Source organism: Camelus ferus, chromosome 13, assembly GCF_009834535.1.
Source record: "Camelus ferus isolate YT-003-E chromosome 13, BCGSAC_Cfer_1.0, whole genome shotgun sequence".
Taxonomy (NCBI): domain Eukaryota; kingdom Metazoa; phylum Chordata; class Mammalia; order Artiodactyla; family Camelidae; genus Camelus; species Camelus ferus.
The window spans coordinates 246,767-273,910 of record NC_045708.1 but is presented as its reverse complement, the minus strand read 5'-3'; the positions used below and the strand labels follow the sequence as shown (position 1 = coordinate 273,910).

The 27,144-nt window shown below is 58.0% G+C and overlaps 1 protein-coding gene across 1 annotated transcript; it reads right to left on the bottom strand.

Moving 5' to 3' along the window:
* Nucleotides 1–124: 124 nt before the first annotated feature.
* TTLL10 (tubulin tyrosine ligase like 10) lies at nt 125–27,144 on the bottom strand. The gene is made up of 14 exons (XM_032494871.1): nt 26,740–27,144; nt 17,882–18,022; nt 17,295–17,556; nt 14,024–14,313; nt 13,799–13,917; nt 13,589–13,718; nt 12,797–12,868; nt 12,236–12,321; nt 11,739–11,910; nt 10,604–10,775; nt 9,777–9,917; nt 3,293–3,409; nt 2,877–2,970; nt 125–2,617 (listed from the first exon to the last, which is right to left on the bottom strand). Exons 1-14 carry the CDS (start codon nt 26,982–26,984, stop codon nt 1,695–1,697), a joined length of 2,964 nt encoding a protein of 987 aa, XP_032350762.1. The 5' UTR covers nt 26,985–27,144; the 3' UTR covers nt 125–1,694.

The following is a 27,144-nucleotide window of genomic DNA, read 5'->3' as shown; positions in this document are numbered from 1 at the left end:
GGGGGAGGATGCAGATTAGGGGGGGAGGATGCAGATTAGGGGGCGAGGGGATGGGTCATCACCTCTGGGGATGAACAAACAGCAAGGAAACTCCATTTATTGACATTCAGACTGTTACGGGCATCAGGGTCCCAAGAGTAGCAATAGTCCAGGCCTTTTGGGGAGCCCAGGCAGGGGGTACTTCTTGCCACATCACGGGTCCCCATGGGTCATTGCACCCACTCAGGGCCCAGGGGTAATGGAAGCAGCAGGGACAGCCTCTCCCTGAGGATCAGGTCATCTCTGTAAACGTCGCCTTGACCGGCTGCCGGAACCGAGGGAGCAGTCCCGCTGAGGCCGGGAGGAGACCTGGAACGTCCTGGAGCAGCACTGTTGTCACCATGGGCCACTTCGTGAGCCATTGGACGGCGTGGGCAGAAGCACCATGGGCAGGATGTGTGGAAGGGATTGGAGAGGCCTGGGGACTGAGACGTGAACAACAGAGGCCCTGTGGGGTTATCAGGAGGTGACCCCGAGGTGACATGGCTGTGTAGCAGCCTGGATGCCAGCAGGGAACTTGGGCCTGACCCTGAAGACACAGATGTGGGTTTTACGAAGACCTGGGTGCACTCAGCCCACCCCTGTTGGAGGCTGGTCTTCCCCTCTCCCAGCCTTGGGCACCGAGCTCCCCTGTGGGCTGCAGAGGTGGCTGTGCTGAACTCGAGCTCTCACGGAGAGACCACTAGACACATGGGGAGGGAACTCAGGGCTCCTGGACCCCAGTCACTCAGTGACAAGTGTGCTTCTGGTCTGTGGACCCTACACTCCAGGCCACAGCAGCAGGACAATGAGGAGGGTGCAGTGGTGGGGGCGGGGTGGGGTGTGAGTGACAGGACAGATCCATCCCTGACCAGGGCCCCTTACTGGCTCTGTGACCTGGGGGGACTGGCTCTACCTCTCTGAGACCCAGTGCAGCTCACTTCTCTCTCCCGTGTTCCCTGGCCACACACCTCCAGCGGGCTGGCCCGACACTGCCATGCACGCTGCCCTCTAGTGGTGCTGTGGCTGTCACACTCCTGGGAAAGGAATGGTGGGCTGGCTGCTAGGGCAGGACGGGCCCTGTTGCCCCCAAGGTCCCGCCAGCCCTCCACTGTGGAGCAGAGTCGGGGTCCCAGCAGCCCTTCCCACCTCGGGTGGAGCCTGCTGAGATCCGGAGCGTGGGTGGGTAGGGCAGGAGGAGGACCTGTGACTTGGTGGTGACCTTTTGGAGAGGTGATGGCAGGACCCGTGAAAGGGAGTGCGGGTGGGGGCCTTGACAGCTGGCGTGGGCCCAGGGGTGGGGCTGCCCAGACCCTGAAGTCTAGACTGGGGTGGGTTTGGGATGGCAGGGGTAAATGGGGGATGATAGCTGGCCCAGGACTCTTGGTGGCAGGGGGCGTGGACACACCCGAGGCCTTGAATCTCTCAGGGCTGGGCCCACGAGGAACACAGGGACGTGCTCACTCAGCACAGCCCTCAGGGCGAGGTCCTGCCATAACCATGTCACCCATAGCCGGGGTCTTCCAGGCCCCTACAGTGCCCTGCCTGTTGTCAAGTCAGAGGCCATCGCAGGTGGTAGAGAGCTCAGAGTCCTTCCTCGTGCTTTGAAGTCCCGGAAAGGAGCTGTGTCTGGGCAGGGCTGGGACCACCTGGGGTGCAGCCTCTTAGGAACAATATCAGGTTTGAGGAAGCCCTCCTAAGGGGATCCAGAGGGTCCAGGCCCTTTCCTGGGGGACATTAGACACCTTTCTCTGGGATCTGAGCCAGGCAGTAGGGGTCACGTGGGTTGTGGGGCTGCAAGCGGGTCGGGATGACCAGGGACTTCGGTGAGGTATGGGAGGCCTGGAGCTGGTGAACTTCCCCAGATGCAGGCCGCCCATGGTGGGCAGAGTAAGGGACGCTGGGCTCATCTCCCCTTCCTGCAGGCACTCCCATTCCTCGATCCCTGTGTCCCTGCAAGGACAGGTCCCAGCAGCGGAGTAGGGGCGTGTGGGGTGGAGGGAAGACCGTTGGGGTGCAGGGGACTCAGCGAGCAGCAGAAGGGTCTTGGGGCCGAGTGTGCAGGAAGCCTGGGGCTTGTGGACGGCGTGCACGCGGACCCGCTGCAGAGGCCGCATTTGTAACAAAGTAGCTTTTATGGGTCCCCACAAGGGCGCTGGTGGCCGGCCCGCTAGGAGCCACGGTGGCCTGAGATCTTGGCGCTCCTCCTCCGCCGACTCCGGAGAGGGCTCCCTCTCCGGGTCCTCGCAGCTCACTCCCGGCTGAGCGCTGCCGCGGGCCTTGGGGTCCCCGCCCTGGGCCCCGTCGGGGCCAGGGGCCGGCGGCCGGGGGCGCCGCTGCGCGGAGCGGGGGCCCCGGGGTGGCGCGGTCCTGCGCGCGCCCGGCCTGGGGGAAGCGTGGAACGGGGGAGGCGCGGAGGCCGCGGAGTCGCAGGCAGGCCAGGGCGGGGACAGCGGCGGGCGGGGGACGCTGCGGGAGCCCCCAGCGCGCCGCCACAGGTCCGCCTCGCCGTTGTGCAAGAGCACGAAGCGGCGCTGGGACAGCAGAGGCAGCATCTTCTGGCTGCACAGGCTCTTCTGGAAGGTCTCGAGCGCCAGATCTGGGGAGGAGGAGGGGGTGAGTGAGGGGCGTTGTCGGGGGTGGGGGTGGGGGTGAGGAAAGGAGGAGCAGGGACCCAGCCTCCCGGGCATCACGTTTGTGGGGCCGGGGAGGGGGTTCCGGGAGAGAGGGGGAGGTGAAGGAGTGGTGAGGGGTGGGACCCAGGTGGGGGTGAGGTGTGGGTGGGCACCCCGGGGAGGGGGAGGTAGGGGCCTGAGCAGAGGGCGTGGCTGGGTTCTGGGGCTGGACAGGGGCCTCACCCAGGGTCTCCGTGACCACAGCGGGAATCACCTCTTTCAGGACTTCACAGTTGGTGTGCAGGGCGGGGTTGGAGTTCATCTCCAGCAGCCACACCTGCGCCCAACACTGGTCAGCAACCCTCTCCACTTACCACTTGGGCAGCAGGAGGCTGAGGCCCTGGTCCCCCTGAAGCCAGGTGACCCTGAGCAGGTCACTTCTTTTCCACTGCTTCACTCCTCCCCCATTTGCCCAAGGGTCTAAGACTCACTCTGGCCTTGGGGGCTGCCCCAGCTGCAGGAGCAGCAAAACCTTATGGACACCCCACCCCCAGGGCCAGGGAGGGCACCAGACTGCTCACCCCAGGGGCCTGCATGCCCCTGGGACAGAGGGCCCCTGCCTGCTAGCCCACCACCACCCTGGGACACCTCCGCAGCACCTTGAAGTTTTCATCGATCAGGAAGTCACAGCCAATGAGGTCAAAGTAGCCCAGCTTGCACTCGAGTTTGGATTTGACGGCCAGGAAGCAGTGGGCCATGATCTGCTGCATCCGCTTCTGTGGGTGGGGTGGGGAGGGGGTGACAGGATGTCACCTGTGGGCCCTGACTACACCCCCCAGGCTGGAACAGCCACAGCACACACATCTGTGCTCCCACTGCTGCCCACACTCTTACATTCTAAGTCACAGGCTTATAGCCAGAAACTCCTTCACTCTCATTTTATTCACCCAGCAGACAGGTGGCGCTCCCACTGTGTGGGGGTTACTGGGGCAGAGAGTGGGGAGTGCTCAGAAGTCTCTGCCCTCAGTGTACGAAGCTTTGCACAGTGTACGAAGCTCTATGCTGACAGAGAAGATGAAACAGGTGAGAAATGGGGGCCCTGGGGGTGGTGTGAAAAGGGGTATGGTCCGGGTGGGCCTCATGGAGGAGACAGTGAGCAGAGGGAGAAGATGGAGTGGGGAGCTCTGGGCTGGGGCTGGGACATCTGGTCAGAGCAGCAGCTGGAAGTGGGAGCATGCTCAAGGTGCTGGAGGAACAGACTGGGGCTGCTGTGACTGAGCTGAGCTAGGGGGCCGGTGGGAGATGAGACCGGAGTGGCACCAGTCACATCTCAAGGGTGTGGGAAGACCCTGCCTTTCACACTGAGATCAGAGCTGTTGGAGGGTGAGCACAGGAGGGGCATAGCTGACCCGTCCCTTAATAGGGTTCTTCGGCTGCTGTACTGAGAGAGGCTGAGGGGCCTGTTGCAATGATCCAGCTGAGAAATGGTGGTGGCTTGGGTAGCTGGAGGTGGTGGGATGGATGCTGGGTGTATTTTGAGGTAGAGCCAACCCAACTGATTGATGAAAGGATGGTGAGCTGTGAAAAGAGGAATGAAGGGTTATCCCTAGATGTTTGGTCCGAGACTCTGGAAGGATGGAGCCTGCAGAGGATGGGGGGGAGGGCTGTGGAGTCTGAGACCTCTAGGGGGCTGCTCAGGCCTCATAGTGTTGGTAGGCCATGGTTCAAGTTCAGGGGAGAGATCAGGGCCAGATGTTTAATGTGGTGTCTTTAGCACAACCATCACCAGTGGTTGTGAATACAGAGTAGAGCATCGGGCTGAGCCCTGGGCCCCTAGAGAGGAGCGGTTGGGAGCTGAGGAGCCAGCATGGGGGGTTAGAGGCAGCGAGCAAGGTTCTGGAAGCCATGGAGGGTGAGGAGCTGTGTCCAAAGTTGGCTGACAGGTCAGGGAGAAGAGGGCTGGGACTGACCCCTGGGTTTGGCAACACAGAGGTCACTGATGAGCCCAGCGAGCGTTTCAGTGAACAATAGGGTGAAACAATGCTGGAGCAGCTTCAAGAGAGACAAAGAGAGCATTGCAAAAGTGCCAGAGGAAAGTCATCTGAAGATAAGCTGCCGCATGAGAACAACCCAAAACTGCACAGATTTGTCAGCATCGACCTTCTCAGAACCCTGGAGATTAGCCAAAGGTGCTCAGCAACCCAAAGAGTATTTATTCAAGTAAAATCTTGAATCTCGGTAAAAACACTGAGCTTTTAACTTGCCTTAGTTTTATCCCCCACTACCCAGTTCAGTGCCAGCCTTGGGAAAAAAAAAAAAAAAAGCCTGCATTTCCAGTACTGGAAATAGCAGAATGGACCTGTCCTGCAAAGAACTGTAGTTATTTGTTGTGGTGCATCCAGTGGTTCCTTAGAAGACCTCACTTGAAAAGAACTAAAGGAAAATATAAGAGCAGCGTCTTACCGATTATCAGTGAGGAGACAGAAATTATAAGAGGGAGCCAGAAAGAAATTCCGGAGTTGAAAAGTATAAGAACTGAAATATAAACATCACTAGAGGGGCTCAACAGTACAACTGAAGACAGGTCAATTGAGATTATCCAGTCTAAGGGACAGAAAGTAACAGGAATGAAGAAAAAACAAAGCTACAGAGACCTGTGGGACACAAACAAGCAGGCCAATGTGCAAAACAGGAGTTCCAGAAAGAGGAGAGAAAGAGGCAGGAAGAATATCTGAAGAAATAATGGCAGAAAACTTCCCAAATTTGATGAAAAATAACCTACGCACCCAAGAAGGTCAGTGAGCTCCAAGTAAGATAAACTAAAAAGATTCCACCACATCATGAGCAAACTTTCAAAAGACAAAGACAAAGAGAATGTTGAAATCAGCAAGTAGAAATGACTTCTCATAAGAGATTCTCAATAAGATCGACAGCCAGTGTCTCATCAGAAACCATAGAGTTCAGAAGGCAGTGGGATGACATATTCAAAATACTGAAAGTGAAAAACTGTCAATCAAGAGAATACAGACTTGTGGTTACCAGGGGGGTGGAGGGTGGGAAGGGATAGACTGGGATTTCAAAATTGTAGAATAGATAAACAAGATTACACTGTATAGCACAGGGAAATATACACAAAATTTTATGATAACTCACAGAGAAAAAAATGTGACAATGAGTGTGTATACGTCCATGAATAACTGAAAAATTGTGCTGAACACTGGAATTTGACACAACATTGTAAAATGATTATAAATCAATAAAAAAAGTTAAAAAAATAAAACAAAACACTATATAATTTAAATAAAATTAAAACAAAAACTAAAAAAAAACAAAAACAAAAACAAAAAACTGTCAATCAAGATTTGTAGATACAGCAAAATCATCCTTCAAAAATGAAGGAGAAATTAAGGCATTCCCAAGTTTAAAAAGTGGAGGTTATCACCAGTAGAATGTCCCTATAGTCCTTCAGGCTGAAATGAAAGGAAACTAGATAATAATTTTAATTCACAGGAAGAAATAAAGAGCTCTCATGAATTAACTACATAGTTAAATCTAAAAGACATAATAGGGGGATGGGTATAGCTCAGTGGCAGAGCATATGCTTAGCATGCACAAGGCTCTGGTTTCAATCCTCAGTACCTCCATTAAAAAAAGACACTATAAATGTATTTTTTTGGGAATTGCTTTTTTTCTTCTAACTTATTTAAAAGGCAAATGCATAAAGAAATAATCATAAATCTATGTAGATGGATGCACAATTTATAGAGTTGTAATTTGTGACAATAACAGCATAAAGGGAGGGACAGAATTGTATAGAAAGAATGTTTTTTAAACACTGTTGAAAGTAACTTGTTATTAATCTGAACTAGATTGTTATAAACTAAGATATTAATTCTGAGGGCAACAACTCAGAAAATACCTAAAAAGTGTATAATAAAAGAAATGACACTAGAAATGTTACCCTAGAAAATATCTGACATAAAAGGAGACAGTAATGGAAGAACTGAGAAACAAAAAAGACGTGACATATAGAAAACAAACAGCAAAATAGCAGATATAAATCCTAACTTAGCAGTAATTATATTACACGTACGTGGACTTAAACTTTCCAGTTAAAAGATGGAGGTTGGCAGAATGCATAAACCCCCATGATATGCTATCTATGAGACTCACTTCAGATTCAAAGACACAGTTTGAAAGTAAAAGGATAGAGAAAAGACACATCATGCAAACAGCAGCCAAAAGAGAGCTGGAATGTCTATACTCGTATCAGAGAAAATAGAAGTTAAGACAAAAATTGAGGACATTAAAAAAAGGACGTTTTATAATGATGAATCAAGAAGATATAGTAATTTTAAACATACATGCACCTAACAACAAAGCCTAAAAATACATGAAGAAAAACCTGACAGAAGTGAGAAGAGAAATGAGTAATTCAATAGTAACAGCTGGAGACTTCAGCATCCTAGTTTCAATGATAGAACAACTAGACAGAAGGTTAACAAGTAAACAGAAGACTTGAACCTTCTATAAACCAACTAGATCCAAAAGACATCTTTAGAACACTCCACTCAACAGCAGAATACACATTTTTCTCAAGCATACATGGAACATTCTTCAGGATAGACAATATGTTATGACATAAAATAAGTTTCAAGAATTTTTAAAGGGTTGAAATCATAGAAAGTATGTTCTCTGGCCACAGTGGAGTGAAATTAGAAATCAGTAAGAGAAATAAAACTGGAAAATTCTCAAGAATGTGGAAATTAACACACTCTTAAACAACAAATGAAAACAAAAACAGAACACACAAAATCTTATGGTGTGCAGTGAAAGCAGTGCTCAGAGGGAAATTTATGGCTGTAAACACCTACACTACACAAGAAGAAAGATCTCAAATATATAACCCAGCCTCCAACCTTAGGAAACTGGAAAAAGAAGGGAAAACTCAACCCAAAGCAAGCAAAAGGAAGGAAATAATAAAGTTTAGAGTAGCCATAAATGAAAGAGAGACTAGAAAATAGAGAAAATCAATGAAGCCAAAAGCTGGCTCATTGAAAATATCAAAAACACTGACAAGCCCTTAGCTAAACTGACCACGAGAAGAGGAGCGATGACTCAAGTTACTGAAATCAAGAGAGAAAGACCTTACGGTCTTAGGGTCATAGTTGTTCATCAAATGCCATGAGCTGCATTCCAAAGGAATTAGATAACTTAGAAGAAATGGAAGACTTTCTAGAAAGACAAACTAATAAGCCTGACCCAAGAAGAAACAGAAACTCTGGATAACCTGAAACAAGTAAAGCTTGAGTTAGTAACAATAATGACAAAAATAGCATGCCTTTCCACAAAGGAAAGTCCGGAACAAGGTGGCTTCACTGGTGAGTTCTTCCAAATATTTAAAGAATTAACACTAATCCTTCACAAACTCTCCAAATATAGAAGAGAAGGGAACATGTCCAAAACCAGACAGACATACAAGAGAAGGATGCTAAAGGCCAATATTGCTTATGATGTAGACGCAGAAATACTCAGTGAAGTACTAGCAAACCAAGTCTAGCATCGTATTTAAAGGCTAATATACCATGTCTGAGTGGGATTTATCCCAGAAATGCGAGAAATGCAGTACACGAAAATCAGCCAGTGTAATTCAACACCTCAAGAGAATGACGCTGTAGCAATCAAAACAGTGTGGTACTGGCTCGCGGACAGACACACACACCAGTGAGACAGGACTGAGAGTCAGGAAATAAACACACACACAACTGGTCAGCTGATTTTCAACAGTGTGCCAAGAACAGTTTCTCTGACAAGTGGTCCTGGGACGACGGGATAGCCACGTGCAAAAGACTGAGGTTGGACCCTTACCTCACACCACACCCAGAAATTAATGCAAAAAGAGATCAAACTTTTTGAAGAAAGCATAGAAATAAATCTTCACCACCTTGGATTTGGCAATAGAGTCTTAGGTCTGACATCAAAGCATGAATGAGCAAAGAAGTAAAGATAAGTTGGACTTTATCAAAATCTAAAACTTTTGTGCAAGAAGGGACATTATCAAGAAAGTGAAAAGAGAACTCACAGAAAGAGAGAGAATATTTGCAAATCACGTACCTGAGAAGCGTCTAGCGTCCGGAATAGGAAGAGCTCTAGAGCCTAGCAAGGAAGAGCCGGCAAAGGGTCTAAACAGGAATTTTTCTACAGAAGATACAAAAATGGCCAATAAATATTGAAAACATGCTCAGTGTCCCTGTCGCGAGGGAAATGCAAATCACCCCTTCAGTGAGATAACACTGCACACACACTGGATGACTATTAAACAAAAACAAAGGAAAAACAGCAAACGTTGGCAGGGATATAGAGAACTTGGGACCATCAAACATAGTGCTGGTGCAGCCACTGTGGAAAATGGCTTGGCAGTTCCTCAAAAAGTTTAACATAAGAGTTACCACATGACCCTGCAATTCTCCTCCTAGACATGTACCCAAAAGAACTGAAAATACATGGTCGTGCAAAACCTTGTACATGAATGTTCACAGCAGTGTTATTCATAAAAGATTAAAAGTAAACTACCCAAATGTCTATCAACTGACGAATGTTTATCTAAACAAATTGTGATCCATTTACACTCGTAAACAGGAAGGAAGTACTGACTGCAACACAGATGAGTCCTGAGGACGTGGTTTCTCAGTGAAAGAAGCCAGGAAGGCCCACATGCATGTGACCCCATCACATGAAATGTCCAGAACAGGGAAACCCACAGGGACGGGAAGCAGCTTGGTGGTTGCCTGGGAAGGGGGAGGGCGATGGGGAGTGGTGAGTGGCTACAGGGCTTCTTTCTGGGGAGATGAAAATGTTCTGCAATTAGAGAGAGGTGATAGTTGTCCAGCTCTGTGAATACACTAAAACCCTCTCTAACAGGGTGGATTTTACTTCGTGTGAATTATCCCATTTGAGAGGGGGGAGAGGTGGGGGTCACTGGAGACTCCGTGCCAGGCTCTGGCTAGAATGCAGCCCCGCCCAAGGATGCCGGGGGCGCAGCCTGGCGTAGATGTGCAGGCAGAAACACCCTGGCCCCCCAACCCTAGGGGGTCACGACCCTTGGCCCCTCCCCCAGGTGGGGTGGTTGGGGCACAGACGGACCGTGAAGGTGGTGAAGACCCAGTCTCTGGGGAGGCCCTTGGTCTCGCAGAACTTGTCATTGATGTAGCGGTTGAGGTGCTCCATGCTCCACACTGTGTCCTCCTTGAACAGCATGTAGAGGGGGCTCTTCTTCTGCATGAACTAGGGGGCAGTGCAGCACCTGGAGGCCATCCCCCAGAGCACCCGGAGGCCCTGCCCCTGCCAGGGCCCCTAGGAAGAGCCTCACCCTAACCCAGCTACGTAGAGACCCCACAGAGGTTCTGCTCCTTCAGGACACCTGCAGGGGCCCCTGGCTGAGACCCTCCCACAGCACCTCTTTCCACTAAGAAGCTCCTGCAGATCCTCCCGGAGGGCTCCGCCTAGACTCTCTCCATTAAGAACCTCCCACAGAGACCTCTGCCCACAGGACCTCTCCACTGAGGTGCTCACAGTCACAGAGACCTCTCAGCCCTCGGCTCTGACTCTTGCCCACACCTGATCCACACCCAGAGGGAACTGAGCTGGCGGTTGGAGTGCACGGCTCTTGGTCATTTCAACAGGAGGCCTGGCTGTGGCTGAAGGGGAGAGGCAGTGCTGACTGCAGGCAGGGGCAGCCCTGGACCACCTCTGGGCCTGGATAACCTCAAGATCTGTCCCACTTCCAGGCCTGGGCCACCTCTGGGCCTGGGCCACCTCTGGGCCTGGACCATCTCCAGGCCTGGGCCACCTCTGGGCCTGGACCATCTCCAGGTCTGGGCCATGTCTACAGCTGGATTCTTGTCTGCAATCTTGAGTAGTTATTTCATCCAAGGCTGCAGGGAGGGCCCTCACTTGTGGGGGGCATTTACCTGGTTGGTTAAATGGCCACTGAGGTCACTGGAGCAGGGATCATAAAGGCTGAGGGTGAGGCGAGCATAGCCATGGCCGAAGAAGACCATGTAAGGTGTGGCGCAGGCGATGAGCAGGTAGGAGCGCACGTCGAACTTCTTCCCATCCAGCAGCAGTGGGTTCTTGATGTACCTGGGGAGGCGTGGGGCCCACGGTGTCTGAGCACATGGTTGGCCTGGCTAATTTCTCAGCACACCTGCCACCTGTCTCAGGCGTGCCCTGTGAGTCCCCTACTCTTGCCTGAGTGCAGCGTCCATTGATGAAGGGACATTTCTGAGCCTCAGCAGGTCAGGGAACTGGAAAGAAAGGCCTGGCTCCTAGAGCTCAGCTTACTGTGTGTGTCTGGGGCGTCCCAGGGCACAGCTTGCACTAGGAGCCTGGAAGGAGGAAGCAGGTTGGGCCCCTGTGGGCAGGGAAGACTGCCTGGGAGAGAAGGGAGGAGTGAACCTGGGCCTTAAAGGGCAGGTGGCTTTGGAGAGGCAGGGAGGGGACATCCCAGGTGGAGAGAGCTGTAGTTCTAAAGACCCAGAGACCGTGAGAAGCTGCTTGGGATGGCAGAGGGCAGTTCCGGCAGAAGTGAGGTCCACGCTGGCAGGTAGGGAAGTCCAAAGGGACCCTAGTGAGGCTAGACTGTGCCCTCCACCCGCTGTGTGAGGCTGAGGGTCTGGACCCCACCCAGAGGCAGAGGGAGCAAGGGAGGGTGGTCAGCTCTGGCTGCTGGCCTGAAGGCTGCAGCTGGCGGAGTTGGGGGTGGGGGAGAGGCTGGCCGTAGGGAGACCTGTGAGGCTTGGCTTCTTGCAGGACAGAGGGCCCAGGGCCCAGGCCAGGGAACAAACTGACCAAGACTTCCCTGCCCCACACTCATCCATGTCCAGGAGCCTATGTGTGGGGGCATCCCTCTGAGATTCTGGCCGGATGTGACATCCCCACCTCTTCTGGCTACACAGGGGCCCAGCTTGGGGACCCGCAGCCTTCCACTTGCCAGTGACTCCTCTGGGGGCCCAGTGACCCCCACGAGCCCTCACAAGCACCAGCGGGCCTAGAGTCAGCCACACCCAACCAACGCCCCTGGTCGTGCCCACACACAGCAAACACCTCTGCACGACTCGTGCCTGAGGCGCCCGGGGCGGCATCTTGCGGTACGTGGGGGCGTCCTCGATGCTCTGCGTCTTGGCCTGGAGGGCAGTGACGTCCTCCTGGTTCCTGACCAGAAAGATGCCTTTGCCCTGGTTGGAGGCAGTGGGCTTGCAGATCCACATCTGGGTTTCTGGGGAGAGAGCCCCCTGAGTCTGGGGCCCTCCCAGCCCCTGCGGCGATGCCCATCCACGGCCCCACCCACACGCCCTCCCGCCCTGACCACATCCAGCTGTGGCCCCACTCCTGCCAGGCTTTGGCCTCCACTACGGTTCATCCATGACCCTCCCCGATGTCGCCTCAGCCCCAGCCTTGACCTCACTCTCCCTGGCCCCACCCTTCCCCCGACCACACCCCCACTTCCACCTCACCTTCGCCCTGCCATCAGCACGCTCCCACCTTGGTCCACCCCAGCACTGGGCTCCCCAGAGTGGGCCTGGTGTCCAGCAGCCTCTCACCATCAAAGAGGGTGAAGAAGGCTTCTCTCTCATCCCTGATGTCCAGACGGTAGGTCTCTGGGAAGAATTCTTCCATTTTCAGGATCCTGCAGAAGCAGGGAAGTGGGAAGACACGGGAGGGTTGTCCCCCTCCCCCAGGCTTGGCTGGCCATTTTAGGGGTCTGACCCGGGGGTGGCTTGGAGGGAGAGTGTCCACTGGGAAGCTGGGCTGGGCTCCAGGCACCCCTGCAGCCTTTGGTTTCCTCTGACACACACATATCGCAGCCCCACAGCTGTCTCCTCTGGACATTTGCACCTTCTGTTCCTGGCCAAGATCACTCTTCCGGCTTCTTGCACACCTCGCTTCTCTGCAGGCTGCCGCATCCACGTCCCAGCCCCTCTCCCACCTCCCTGCTCTCAGGCCTTTGCGAGTGGTCAGTTCAGACCTGCGTCCCAGGCCAGGCCAGTGCCCAGCATGCAGCTAGTGGTTGGCACGGACCCCCCGACCTGGGATGCCCTTGACCCCTTCACCTGCCGCTAGGCCACCCTTCAGCTTAGGGCAGAATGGCTGAGTGCATCTACCTCTGTGGCCCAGGGAGTCCTGGGCTGGTCCACATGAGCTCTTCCAGGGTGGGTGTTGTGTCCTTTCCAGGTCTATACCCCAGGGGGACACAGAGCCTGTCCTGAGTGGCACTCAGTGTATGGAGGATGGACGGTGGGGTGTCTGGAGAGGTGGGGAGTGGGTGGGGGCTTGGTGGTATGTTGGTGGCGTGTGGATGGGTATTGGTGGGACAAATGGATTTTGGATGGAAGTAGGTGCATGGGCAAGTGGTCTGGTGGACGCCTGGAGGGCAGTGGACTGAAGCTGCTGACAGAAATGGGTGGAGGTAGAAGCTGGGCACGTGGCTATAAAGGTGGTGTCGTGGATGACCAGGTAGTGGGTGGCTGCCTGCCTGGTAGCAGGAGGACAGGGAGGCAGATGGAGGGGGAGCTGTTTGGATGGGTGGGCAGTTGTGTAAATGGCTGGCAGCGAGTGGATGAGGGTGGACAAGTGGCTGCAGGTTGGAGCGCATGGACTGGGTCAGGCCCGGCTGCATGGTGGGTGGGTGGAGGAGGACCTGTGGGAACGGGCAGTGGAGACTGAGTGAGGGACGCCAGTGGGTGGCTCTGTAGCAGGCGTGTGATGACTGCTGGGGGTCCAAGGGGGTGGGTGGATGGAATGGTGGCCGGTGTTGGACGTGGAGATCAGTCGGTGAGCACTGGCTGGGTCAGTGGGAAGACGAGGGCAGATGGACTCAGTGGAGGGCGGGTGGGACCAGTGGCCAGCGGGCGCATCGGGTTGGGTGGGTGCCTGGTGGGCCGGGGCAGGCTCACTTGGCCTGCGTGCTCGGGGGCGGCTTGCTGGTCCTGCTCACGACCCGCGCGTGCTCCCTCAGGGCTCTGAGCAGCCCGATCTTGGTGGTGAGGAGCTGGTTATTGGGGAGCTGGAACAGCAGCTGCTCACCTGGCACGACAAAGCCCAGAAGTGTGCGGCCGTGCGGCTAGGAGGGCCGGCCGCGGCTGCGGGCCCCCTGCCGCCCCTACCTTCCCGGAACCGGCAGTAGGTGTCCCTGCACTTGACCTCGCACCACTTCAGCTTACAGTCCTCCCGCTGGCTGTCCTGGGTGCGCTGCCAGCCCTTGCTCTTGCAGTAGGAGCTGATTCTGCAGGGCAAGGGGTGGCGGTGACCCAAGGGCCGTGGGGAGCAGCAGCGGAGCGGGGCCCAGCCGGGCGGCAGTGGGGCTGGGCAGCACCTGAGGCCCCACTCACACTGAGGCCCCGTTGGTGCCTCCGATGTAGAAGACAGGACCCTGCCCAGTGCTGGGCGGCTGCTTCTCTCCCCCCAGCAGGTGCTTCTCCAGGAGGGCAGCCTGGGGCCGGGCAGCGTCAGCGTCGTCCGGGAGGTCTGCGGGCAGGTGGGCCGTCAGAGGCTCCGGGCCGGCGGGTGACTTTCCCACCCTTCCAGGGCTCCCCCAAACCTGTGTCTCGGCCTTGCTGGCCCAGCTGATGCAGGAGGCCCTCCTCTCGGCGGCTCCCCATTGATCTCTCATGGGCCCAGCCTGCGGACGAGGTGGGGGTCAGAGGGGGTGGCTGGGGGAGGCACCCACTCAGAGTCTGGCTGGAGCCCCTGGGCCATCCCCCAGCCATCTCGGCCCATCTCAGCCCAGTCTCAGGCCCAACCAGAGGTTCCCCTAAGAGAGAGGTGACCGCATGCCACCATCCAGGGCCAGCCTTGGATGGGCAGGGTCCCTCCTTACCAGCAGGGGCTCAGTACAGGGTGGAGGCTAAGGTGTGAGTCAGGAGCTGGGGACAGACACGATGCAGGGACATGCCCAGGAGGGCGGGGGTCACAATGTCCATCATGACATCATGGGTGACCCATGTCAGTCAGGGGTGACCCCTCTTTGTGCCTGTTCAGACCCCATTTCAACTGTCCTCTGCCGTACTCAGCTGGCCCAGATCCCACACCCAGTGTGTGGCTTCCAGCCGGCCCCACTTCCAGGGCATGGCTGTGTGGTCCCTCAGTGAGGCCTTCTTTGGGAAGGGGGTGCCTGTCCCTGGTTGGCCCCGGACTGGTGGGTGGAGCCAGTTCCATGACTGTATTCACCTGGCCCCCAGGGGCAGCTCTCCAAGATCCCTGCCATCCTTGGCCGCTTGCCTCTCTTTGTGTGGATCTGGGTCCGAGAGGCGGGTCCCCAGTGGTGGATGAAGAGGGTGTGGCTGTGGGCACTGGGGTGGGGGCACCTCTGGGAAGACACCGCCCTGACCCCTCTGCAGGACCTCCGGGCAGTCCATGGCCCGAGCCCTTGTACTGGGCCCGTGGTCAGGCCCACTCTGCCCGGAGAGGGGTGCCTCTTGGGGTCCTGGTCTTGGGTTTCCTTTTGTGGCCGGCTCCTGTCTCTGTGGTGACTGTGGGGCCTGGTGCCCCTTGGGGGCTGGGCCATCTCTGCATCTCGTCTGTCCCGGGTGAGGCCTCTTCTGCAGGGACTGTCTGTTGGGTGTCTCTGCGCTCGGCCTCGGTGCTGGCTGTAAGGAGGGCTGCCATTAGGCCTGTCGGGTTGGGCAGGGGGCACCCTGGCCCCGAGCAGGCCCCTCCCAGAGATCAGGGCAGGGCACTGCGGAGTCCAGCAGCGTCCTCCCTACTGCCCTGGGCCCTACCCCGAGGATGATGCCTGCCTAGAGCTCCTTTTGGCCAACTTGGGAACATTTTAGGGAATTTTAGCCATTCCTTGACAGGTTTTTCCCTATCTGGGGGTTGCTTGGGAGGCAAAGATTTTTCTGAAAGATTGAAGAAACACCAGCCGTGGAAAGGCCAGCACCCTGGGGAGTTCCAGGCAGAGAGGGGCTCCTGCCCCTGCAAACCAGGTACCAGCAGACTGCTCTCCAAAGAGGACAGTCACTTTGCAAGCAGATCAGCTGGTCACACAAGAGATGCTGACAAAGGCCTCTGTCCCCACTTAGAACAGAAGAGGGTAAACTGGGAACAGCTGTCAGCACGGTTGTGGGGTCTGGGAGGGTGGCTGGGTGCGAGGAGAGCCTCACACCCCTGCTGGGGTGGGCTGAGCAGTGTGGATGACCTGGAGCCTCCTCCCCAGCCACACCCACTCAGAACGACAGGGCTCTTTGGATGAGACTGTGTCGGGGCTGGACCCCGCTCGGCACGGCTGGGAGATATGAGCCTGCTGATAACAGGGAGGGTACGTGTGTGTGTGTGTGCCTCCCCATTGCCTGGGAGACCCCCCCCCAAGGTACGCTGGTCAGTCCTCCCCCCAGCACTCTTATATGAGCGGACAGTGGGTCAACAGACAACTGACGGAGACCCCCCAGGTGTGAGCGAGAGCTTGACACACACGCTGGTGCACACCGTCCCGCTTGCACATGCATATATGTACACACAGATGTGCACAAACACAGGCGCACATCATCACGACAGAGGAAGAGGAGCAGAGGCACCAGGACAGAAGGCACAGGACACAGCCCTGGGGAAATGCTGGGCCAGCTTCCTCACCCCAAGAAGAGGGCCGGGCTGTGGGAACAGAGGAGCAGGGACTGTGGAAAACCCGTGGAGACTGAAAATGCAGTACAAGGGTTGGAAGTTGGAGGCAAGGAAATGGCCTGGAAAGGAGAATGCTGAGAAGGAAACAGAGTGACAGCTGAGTCCGGACATGTCTCAGAGCAGGAGGCAAGGTTCCTGTGACCAGCCTGGGCTGGTGGGAAGTCTTGAGACCCCTCCTCAGGGAATCCTTCCCTGGGAAGGAAGCTGGGCTGTCCCAGGGAGTGGCTCTGTGCCTTGGTGTGTCCACCTGTGGAACGGGCCTGCGGGGCTGCTCTGGAGACAGTTCTGACACGTGACACGTGCAGACATCTGTCTTGTCCAGTGCGTTCAAGGAGGGCCCTTGGGACAATGGTGAGGACCGAGAGGGCCCGGCCTGTGCCGAGCAGGTGAGGGAGAGCCCGGAGAGAGCCTTCTTTGTGGTTAGGATGTGAACGTGGGAGGGAGCCCCGGTTCCCGCAGACCGAAGTGGTAGATGACGTCTGCGGTATCACCCAGACACAGCAGGTGCCAGGAGGTGGGGTCCAGGGCACTGGCTTTCAACATGAGCCTTATAAGCCTCTGTTCCTATTTAGCTTGCCTGACTCTGTACATTTTATTACTTTCACAAAGAATTGAACAGGCCGTGAATGATCACTTCTTGTCTTTCAAATTAACAAAGATTAAGAAAAACGGCAGCCCTGGGCATGCACGCGTGTGGTGAAACACGCCCGTGGGCTGCAGGCTGCGGCCTAGGGGTCCTCGGCACCGAGTTCTGGCCCCGGGAGCCTTTGCTGAGCAGCTGCACGTTTCAGAGTCTCTCTGAAGGACTAATTCTAAACGGAGAGACAAAGCCCTATGCTGAAAGAGGCTCACGGAGTGTTATCCATGGTGCTGAGACGCAGGGTGTGAGCGGCCCTGGCAGAGGGGGGTGGCCACTCAGTAAGGAGTGAGGAGGGCGGGTGTTCAGTGAAAACTGTAGAATGAATTTGTAAGTAAACCTTTTACCTGGTCAGGTAAAAAGACCGGCAGGAAGTGGCGCCCCGGTGTGATGGATGGAAGACCCTCCTGAACGTGAAGAAAACATCCAAGAAAATGAGACATTTGTGTCCTGCCAGGTGCCTCCCCCCAAGCACACATTTGGCAACCTGGGGCGCTGAGGAGGTGCTGACATCGCTCGCCGGGCTGGTGCCTTCTGTCCGGGCTCCAGTTTTCTGGGGGAACGTGGGTCCCCGTGGATTTTAGGAGGCTGTCCTTCTGGGGGTCGGTTCTGGCAGACAGAACCGGTCCTGAGCAAAGGAACTCGTCCTGAGGGGCCTCTACCCCCAGGAGGCCTGCCCTTCTCAGCCTGGCCTGGGGGTCTCTGCCACTCACGCTGTGGCCCTGGGGGCATGGGCCCTCTGCAGAGGGTTCTCTGCCCAGCCAGGCTGCCCATCTCCTCCCCTCCCCTGCCTCCCTTATGCTCCAGGGCAGAGTCCAGAGAGGATCCACAGGGTTGCTGGAGGCCAGGGGGCCAGATTAGGGGCATGGGACGGCAGGCCCCAGCCCTCATGCCCAGCCAAGACTCCTGCTGGTGGCCCGCCTGTCCCTCTTACCTGCCCAACAAGATGGTGCAAGCCTCTGCCAGGGAAACAACAGTGGTGACCAGGCAACCGTCTCCCAGCAACCACGACCCAGTGGCCCAGAGGTGAGCAGGCGATGGCGGGGGAGGGCAGGAGGCCAGGCCCCGTGGGGAGCTGGAGGGTGGGGGGCAGCCACTGAGGCTGGAGAAGGGGCACTGTGTGCACAGTCCCCACCTGGACCCTCCATCTTCCCAGACCATTCCTGAGCCTTCTCAAGGCCCCTGAATCCCTGGCCAGACCCCAGACCTGACCCCATTGTGTCTCTTTGTGCTCATTGTGGTTTACCTGCTCCATTTCATCTCCGCTCACTAACAACCCCAGTGTGTGGAGTCCACATTTTACAGGACAGAAAGTAGGGGCTCAGCAAGACCATGCTTCCCGAGAGTAGAGGGGCTCACACCCAGGTCTGGGAGGCCAGGGCTGCAGGAGGGCTCCTGGTCTCTGTGCCTCTGGCTGCCCTGCATGGCCTCCCCTTGGGTGTGTCACCAGGTGTCTCTGCTTAGGGTGCCTTCACTTGCTTCTCGCGGGGCTGGGTGGCGGCCCCCCAGCCCGTGTCCACGTCCGAAGCCCCTGAACCTGTGGATGCAACCTCACTTGGAAAGGGGGTCTTTGTAGATGGGATTGTCTGATGGGCCCTAAATCCTGTGACCAGTGTCCTAGTGGGGGGAGGTAGGCAGAGAGGAGGAGAGAGGGAGGGGAGAAGCTGGGTGAAGGTGGGGCAGAGGCTGCAGGGAGGCAGCCACAAGTCCAGGGGCGCCTGGAGCCCCCAGGGGCCGGAAGAGGCAGGAAGGCCCTCGCCCTGGAGCCTCCGGAGGGAGTGCGGCCCTGCCCACACTTAGCTTTCTGGCCTCGGGCCTTCAGAACTGTGAGGGGAGGCATCTCTGTTGTTTTGAGCCCCCCAGTTGGTATAATTTGCTATGGCCATCCCAGGAGGTTAATGCACTCCCTAAGTCCCTCACTTCTGAGGGTCCCACGTGGTGCCCCCTCCACCACAGGGAGGCATCCCTGACCCCACACAGAGGCTGATGCATCCACAGGCTGGAAGCCTGCTGGACTGTGGTCTGAGACCCTTTTGCCCTAGGGTAGCTGTAGGTCAGCCCAGAGGGGTGGAGAGCTTCTCCAGACAAGACCTTGACTGAAGGGCATCCTGACCTCAGGAGCTGGTGGCCCTTCAGCCTGGGCCTGCAGGGGGCAGCAACCAGGGCCAGGCAGTGGGGCCACTTGTCACCTGCAGGCCACTCCTCTTCCCTTGGCCTGAGCACACCTTTCGGAATCCCCACGCTGTCCTCCTTCTGGAACCCATGCCCTCCTCTGCCATCACTTCTAGGGGTCCAGGCCCTGCTGAGGAGGCTCCCAGCTGGGCCAGCCCACTCCTCTGCTCCCCATGGGTTCCGGGGAGGTGGCCCCCTGCCCACATGGTGACACCAAGAGCTCACACTCAAAATCTGCTTTATAACCTGAAAAACTGGATGGTGTGGGTGCCCCCCCAGTGCAGCCTTTCTCACAGTGGCCCAGGGCCGGGTCATCAGCCGCAGCTACAGCCTGGGGCAAGGCAGCCAGTCATCAACCCCGCAGGGCAGACGCCTCTCCCGCAAGGTGTCTGGTGGCTGGGGTGCCTCTGGGCTTGGCTTTGCTTGGCCCGAGTGCACTGGAGGCAGAAGGAGGCGGTCCAGGCCCTGCTCTGGGCAAAGGTCCAGCAACCCTCCTGCAGCAGCGATTGGGGTCTTCCAGGCAGGTCAGGCCCTGGCCCCTCATGGGGAGTTGGTGCCTTTGCTGGACCAGGAAGCTCTCCTCACTGGCCCCCAGGCAGCCTCTGGCCTCTGTGTCCCTCTGCTTGGCTCCTGCCAGGTCCCGGCCTGGACATCTGCTCAGAGAGGCCTTCCTGGGCCACCCGCACCCCCTCCCACACTGCCCTGGCTTTTTCAATGCCGGCAGCCCTCACAGCTGGCAGGTGCTGCCTTAGGGCCTTCCCGCCTCTGTGGCTCCCTCTCAGGGACTTTCCTTGTCCCCCACCATGTCTACAACTGCCCTAGCTCTCAGAGGGGCTCAGGGAGGGTGGGACGGAGCAGGGAGGGGCCCCTCTGCCCTGACTCTGGCCACAGAGCCCTGAGCCAGAGCCATCAGCCAGTCCTTTGCAAAGCTGTGGGTTGGGGCCCTGGGACCTGCTTGGAATTCTCAGGGGAAGGAAAGGGCTTTGGTGGGGCAGCCACAAGGCTGAGGGTAGTATCAGCATCCAGAAGTTTGGTTTTGGGGATACCTTTAGGCAGAGGACATCTTGATGAGCCTCAGTGGGTAGAGCAGAGGGGAGTGGGGCGGGGGCTGCGGGGTGGGGGCCTGAGGGCGGTCAAGGGTGCGGGACTGCCTGGCCTATTGCCCGGCGTGGGTGGGTGATCGTCTGTCTGCTCACCCCTGACCCCTCCGACTGCCTGAGCCCTGAGTCAGTCCTGTGGGTACCCAGGGGAAGCAAGGAGAGGTGCCCTGCAGGCCCAGCACCCCACCAAGGGTGGAGTCTCCAGGGTCCTGGTGCCACCTAGGGTGGGGGCGAGACCGGCCTGGGGGCACTGTTGCCCACTGCGCTCTTCCCCACCCTGGGCTGGGGGTTTAGGGGGCTGGGGCTGCTTCAGTCTTGTCCTCCTCAGCATCGCCCACCCCCGTATAGGTGGGGGTGGCAAGGGATGAGGTCACCTCCCTGGAGAGGCTTCCGGGGGGGCTCCAGTGCTGTGCTGCCTGCAACCCCCGGTCTCTTCTGGCCCGTGGCAGTGCCAGCAGCGCAGTGCTGTACCACCTGCTCCCAGACTCTCAGTGTGGGGCCCGCTGGGCCCCCTGCCTGTGCACCTGAGTTGAATGGAAGGTCCACATGCTTTATTACACCAACAGTCCCTTATATCTATGACAGAAAGCCCACCTCAGGGTCACAGGGCTCCCCTAGTCAGGGCCAGGGGGCTGGAGGTCCAGGGCTTGGCCTCTGTGCCCTGGGGGGACATGAGGTCCTGGACCTGGGGCAGAAGTGCACTGAGGGCCCAGGACCACTGCTGGGACTGATGCACTCCGGGCCCCTTCTCCACCCAGTGTCCGGCAAGGGGCCCCTTCTCCGGCAGTTGATCAGGCCTTGGATGGACGGCATTACCAGACAGTATTAGACAGAGGACCAGATCTAACCTTGTCTGGTAAGACCCCCATCGGTAGGCTTAGGTGCAGGCAGTTTCGTCGAGGGGCCCTTCTAGAAGGGGGAGAGAGGGTTCAGCTGGGCGGCGAGATCTCTAGACCCTCCTGAGTCTGCGGGGCAGTCCCAGAGGCCCCCGTAGCCCTGTCCAGGACTGCTCTGAGAAGGGCTCTCCTGTAGACCCCATCCCGGGAGCTGCCCTGCCGGCACCTGTGTTCATGGGCGCAGCTGGGGAGCAGTCTGGCTTCCCTGCTCTCGATTCCGAGTCAAGGTGGCTGCGGCATCCTCTCCTGTTGGCGGGTAACAGCCAGGCCAGAGGCAGGCCCTCCTCGCTGGGGAACCTCCTGGGCCCAGGCAGGAGGGCTGCCCCTGTGCTTGTGCCGGGCGGGTCTGGAGTCCTGGCTTCAGATCAAAAAGATAAGATAAAGGGCCATCCTGGCCTCAGTGATTTGGGACAATGTACCCAGTCTTGCCTGCGACACTGTAGGGGCTGGGGGCAGGGAGAACAGCACAGAACGTCCACTGTGTAGGCCTGTGGGTTGGGCCCAGGGCACCTGGACACACCCTTGTCCTTCCTGCTTCCCCAGTGGACAGAGGGAGCGCAACCCTCTTTGTGCAGCAAGAGGTGGTTGCCCGTGGCTGACCCAGCTGACCAGGGCCTTTAAGGGCAGAGCCAGCTCCCAACAGTGATGTGGCTGGGGTTCCCTGGACAGCCACAGTGGCTGTCTGACCCTGTGTGGTGGACCAGAGGGGCTGGGAAGAGAAGGCGAGGGCTGCTGGTTGCCGGCTCTGTACCAGCCAGAAAGTGCATGTCTTTGTGTGGCTGCTGACCTGGGCCCTGTGGCTGCCTTGCTTGGGGTACTCGAGCCTAGCCACAGCAGATGCATGGGGGAGAGCGGCCAGGCCCCTGAGAGGCCAGCCTCTGGGCTGGTGGCTCTTCTCAGGTCCTAGTGTCCTGGGCCCCTTGGGGAGGCCTAGAGGCCCTGATGAGGCAGAACCAGTCCCACCCTCGGACTTGCTGGGCTTGGCTGCAGAGCTGAGACAGGCCGTCTGCCCATCCCCCAGCTCGGCCCAGCTTGGAGACCAGGAGCTCAGGACAGCACATCTAGACCACTTCCCGGTGGGTGGTGGGTCACCTTTGAACATCGTTACCAGACAGTGTTAGAGTTGAGCTGAGGAATCCAGCACTGTCCGGTAAGATGCCCACAGAGGCCCAGTGCACCTCGGTCTGAGGACGCGGGACGGACGTGGGCGCCTGCCCCGCAGCAGGCCGGGCCCAGGTGGAGGCAGGGAGGCCTATGTGCTGCTCCCTGCTTTCCCAGAGCCAGGACACCTGGGGCCGCAGACCTGGGACCAAGGCTGAAGGTGTTGCTGGTCTACAAGGGGGCCTACCCACCCTGGCCAGGCCGGGCCTGACCGCGCCAGGCAGGGCCTTCACCCTCCACAGCCTTTGTTGCGGCTCCGCTCAGCCCACACCTGTCAGGTGTGGTGGCACCACCTGCTTAGGTGCCATGGGCAGGGCCCAGATACCTGAGCACCCTAATCCCAGCACACTGGGGGCAGTGGTGGGGCTCGGTGCAGCTGCAGGAAGCCTTTGATTCTGGGGGCCGAGGAGGGGCTCAGACACGTCCGGGCCTTGGGGGGGTGCTGCCTGAGGTCAACTTTCTGCTTTAAGGCCCCACCCGGAAGCCAACAGGGCAGGACAGGGTGGGGAGCTGTGGGTGGGTCAGCCGACTGTGGGTGTTGGGGAGCTGGGGCCTGCGTGGGAACTGCGTGGGGCCTGCGGGTGGGGAGGGCGGGTGGGGGCCAGGCTGGGGGAGGGCGGCCCCCTTGCTGCGTGCAGGGCCCCGCCGTCATCATTACCAGGCAGTATTAGAGACCAGACACCATCCAATGCTGCCCAGTAAGATGGCGATGGCCGCCCCTCATTGGGTTTGGGGGCCGCCCGGCAGGGTCAAGAGGAGACTCAGTGGGGGTGGCGCCCAGCAGCATGAGGTAGAACCACGTCTTCCCAGGGCCCTGAGGTGGGGAGGACCACAGGATGGCCTCCCTGCCCACCCAGCCCCCGCTGGCCTTGCAGAGCCACCAGCTCCGGGAGTGGGGTGGGCACCTGAGGGGGACAGGTGGCTGGGGGCTGACGGGGCGGGAGCAGAGGGGGCCCCTTCTTCTGGGTGGTCCCAGGGAAAGGCCCAGGGCCTGGGGGTCTCTGGTGAGCATGCGTGTGTCTGAGGCCTGTGGGGCTGCTGTGGCAGGATCGCGGGTCTCTGCCTCCCAGATGCAGCCCCAACAGTGTCCAGTGGCTTGCTGCCACCTCCTGCCCTTGTCAAGGGCTTGGGCGGGCATCGGGACCAGGATGAAGGACAGCTGCCAGGGATGGCACCTGGGCTCTCCTCAGCCCCCACTTGCCCAGCCGGGCAGGTGTCCTGGGGCCCAGGGCCCCCACCTCCTGCTGGGCTGCCTTGTCACCAGTGCCCCACTGATCTGCCCCCCAGGGTTCTGGCTCTGAGGTCTGAGGGTGAGCTGGTGCTGCGCCTGCGGGAGGGGTGCAAGAGGGGCAGTCCTGTCCAGCAGGTGCCTGGTGGTCACTGTGGCTTCTGTGCCCACTGGTCTGGGGTCCAACCCCAGAGCAGATGGAACAGCGGCCCCCCAAATGCAGAATACAGGGACCTGCGGGGGCCTAGCCAATCTCGGAGGCACCCCCAGGGTGGGTGTTCAGAGTGTTGGGGTGGGGTTGAGGAAGTGGGCGGCTCTGTGGCTCTGCCCTGCTCAGTGTCCACACCTGGGGCCCCACATGGAACTGAGAGACCCCTGGCCCCCTGCCCTGAGGACACTGAAGGGTCCAATCCTCTCTCCTGTCCCTTCTCTGTCCCCATACAGGTGGCACCCAGACCTGGAGAGCCGGCCAGAGCAGCTTCTCAAGTTTTCCGGCACCTTCCACCTACAGAGGCTGCAGGGAGAGGGCGTGGCCCCATGCTGATTCCCCCCAGGCTTCCAGGTTGACCACAACAAAGACTGTGTCGTTCCAGCCCCTGGCCTCAGTCCACCCAGTTCACCCAGTTCTCTGGGTCATGCTTGGGAACGCCGGTCCACCCAGTTCTCTGGGTCATGCTTGGGAACGCTGACATATCTCAGAGGTCCCAGCCGGACCCAGTAGGTCTGGCACTGGGGGATAGGTGGGATGCCTGTCCTCCACATGGGAGGGGGCTTCACAGATGCTTGGGCCCCCCAGGTGACCGTGTACAGGCTCAGAGAGTGGCGCCCACGGCCAGGATGCCCCTCCTGGCTCAACCTTGCCTTTCAGTGTTTCTCCCTTGCACCCCGTAAAGTCAATTCACTTTTTTCTGAGCTAAGTGAAACTGCCTAGACTTCACTTTCAGAGCTGAGTTAAATTTCAGCTCCATTCTTGGCTGCCAGGCCACAAGGGGAAGGCAGTGGGGTGAGGGGATGTGGGCAGGAACCCTCCCTCCTAGGCAACCCACTGAGCACAGGCGGCTCTGGCTGCGTGGCCTCCGGAGCCGGGCCTGGTGTCCCCAATGCCCTTGGCTGCCCTACTTAGGGAGCACTGAGGGCCTGGGAGAGGCCCAGGGCAGCCCAGCCCAAAGCCAGGTGGACAGGCCACCTCCACTGTCTACTGCCCACCAGCTCACCAGCCATTACATTCTCCCCTAGGAGGTGGAGGCCTGGCGCAGGTGGGCAGCAGAACACTCCCCTTTAAGTTCCAGGACAAAACACCACTCTCCTTCTCCCACTCAGAAAATCCACAGGGAAAGACTGATGCCTGGCCAGGGCCCCTGCATGGCTCATATGGGGGTCAAGGCCCTGACCGTCCTGCGCCTGGATGAGGCAGGCAGGCGCGTCTTACTGGCTGAAATGAAAAGCGAAAATAAGTGCTCCCTGTTTCCTGGTGCCCCAGCCGGTGCTTCCCTGGCCAGCTGTGGGCAGGAGTGGAGCCAGTGCGTGGTCCCTGGATGCGGGGTCTGGTTGACCATCACCGTCCCAGCCAGGCTTAGCTGGGACAGTCGAGGAGTCAGAGCAAACAGCCCACCTGAGGGTGCCCAGCCTGCCCGGCCTGGTAGGTCCCACCTGCACAGGACAGGGTGGGGTGGGGAACACGATCCCAGCGTGAAAAACCAACAGGCTGGTTAACCTGCCCGACGGGCCTTAATCAATGGTGAGGCCGCACAGAGAACAAAGCACAGAAACCCAACTCCTGTGCGCGGCTGGATCAGCCAGCCAGGCAGAGAGCCCCTGGGGTGGGGGCGGCCAGAAACTGGCCTGTCTGCACGCGGGCACGGCTTCAGTGTTGGCCGAGCTTCTCGTCCGCGAGGCCGGGCCGCCATTTCCGCTGCTGGGCCTTTGGGCTGCACATGCCTGCCCACCGCCCTGCCCTCCCCACACCAGAGGACAGACCAGGCTCCTCAGGAGGCCCGTGGCTTTGGCAGGTTCTTTCACCTTCTCCTAAATTCACCAAACTGACTTTGCAAATCACCAACATGTCCGAAAACGCACAGCGGATGGTGTTCTGGGTTTCCATAAATGCAAAACTCGTTGTGCCTAATTCAATGCGCTGCCAATGGCTCTTTTAAGCATTTCACCTGGATTACTAGGAACAAATAAACCAAAACCAAACCAACCCATTTTTCCATATGCTCAGCCTAAAAAGCCCTAAAACACTCCCAGTGGATTAACTGAAACATCCTACTCTTCTGCCCTTGAAGTTTTTGTTCATCAGGAACAATGAGCTCTGTAGTGAGCCTCAGAGAGAGTTAGCCCTCTGTCACATCAAAGTTATCATCTGCCAAACTTCAAAACTACCTGAGAAAGCCAACGATTTGTGTTGTGGAACAGCTCTGGGGGCCCCGGCACGCTCAGAGCTGGGTGTGCCCGGCTGTGGCCACACTTCCAGAATAGGGTGTTTGTATGGCCGTGGCCAAGGCTGCAATTTTGTGTTTCAGTGAAGGATCTTTAGAACAGACTTTGGACCTCACCCCAGTAACCGTGTTGGTGGGGCCAGCCTGCACCTCCTCCAAGGTGGTTCCGGCTTTGCTGGCGCCTCACACGGGAACGGGAGAGAAAGAGCATGAATCCAGGCCAGACCGGCTCTGGCCCCATGCTCCAGCCATCACCAGTGTGGCCAATGGCAAAGCCGAGCCCTTCCCATGAGCAAAGCCCAGAAGCCCATGCCCAGAACTGTGGGCACCCCAGGCCTTCCCAACACCCAGCTCCAGGGAGCAAGATACCTCAGAACTGGCACCTCACTGTCCAACTCGGGAAAAGGCTTTCCAGAAGGTCCTGTGGCCAGGTGGAAGGCAGGAACCCTCAGTTGGCAAGCCCAAGCTGCCCTCTGGTTGGGCGGGAAGATACCCACCACCCAGTGCCCATCTGCCTGGCCCCGCAGACATGGCCTGGGCACCCTGACCATCCTGAGCCGCCGGCACGGCTCCACACCCAACACCTGGCAGGCCTGGCCCCAGGGGCCCACCTTCCCCTAGGAGAGGAAGGGCCACCCTTCCCTGAGTCCTGGCCCCAGCTGGACTCTGCTGCCCATGGGCCATCACCACCATCACACCATCCTCCCAGGTCAGCTGCGCACAGGTTGCGGTACACCTGAGGCTCTCCGCACAGAGCGGCCCCCTCAGGCTCCTCCATCTCCACCTCCTGCACTTACCTGCCCCGACAGGTTCTGTGCCTGGAGGAGGAGGGTGGGAGGCCACTCCCTGCCCCCGTGCCCACGGCTGCCGGCTCGTCTAGCACCGTCCCTGCGTCCAGGACCCGCCAGGCCTCAGCTCGGACACCAGAGAAGCCTTGGCACCAGTCATCCCGAGTACCCGTCAGCCCCTGGTCGGCAGCCCAGGCACCAAGGTCTGGCTTTGGCCCAACCTGCCCCCAACCAAGATCGGCCTCGAGCGGCATGGAGGCTGCGAGGACCACCCGCCTCCTGGGAGACCAGCTTCCTGCTGTCCTCAGCTGAGGCTCCACACAAAGGAAACTGAGGTTCACACGTGTGCAGGTGGACGGCTTGCCGGGCCTGTGGGGAAAGTTCTGAGAGCAACTGGGAACAATGGAAGCAGCG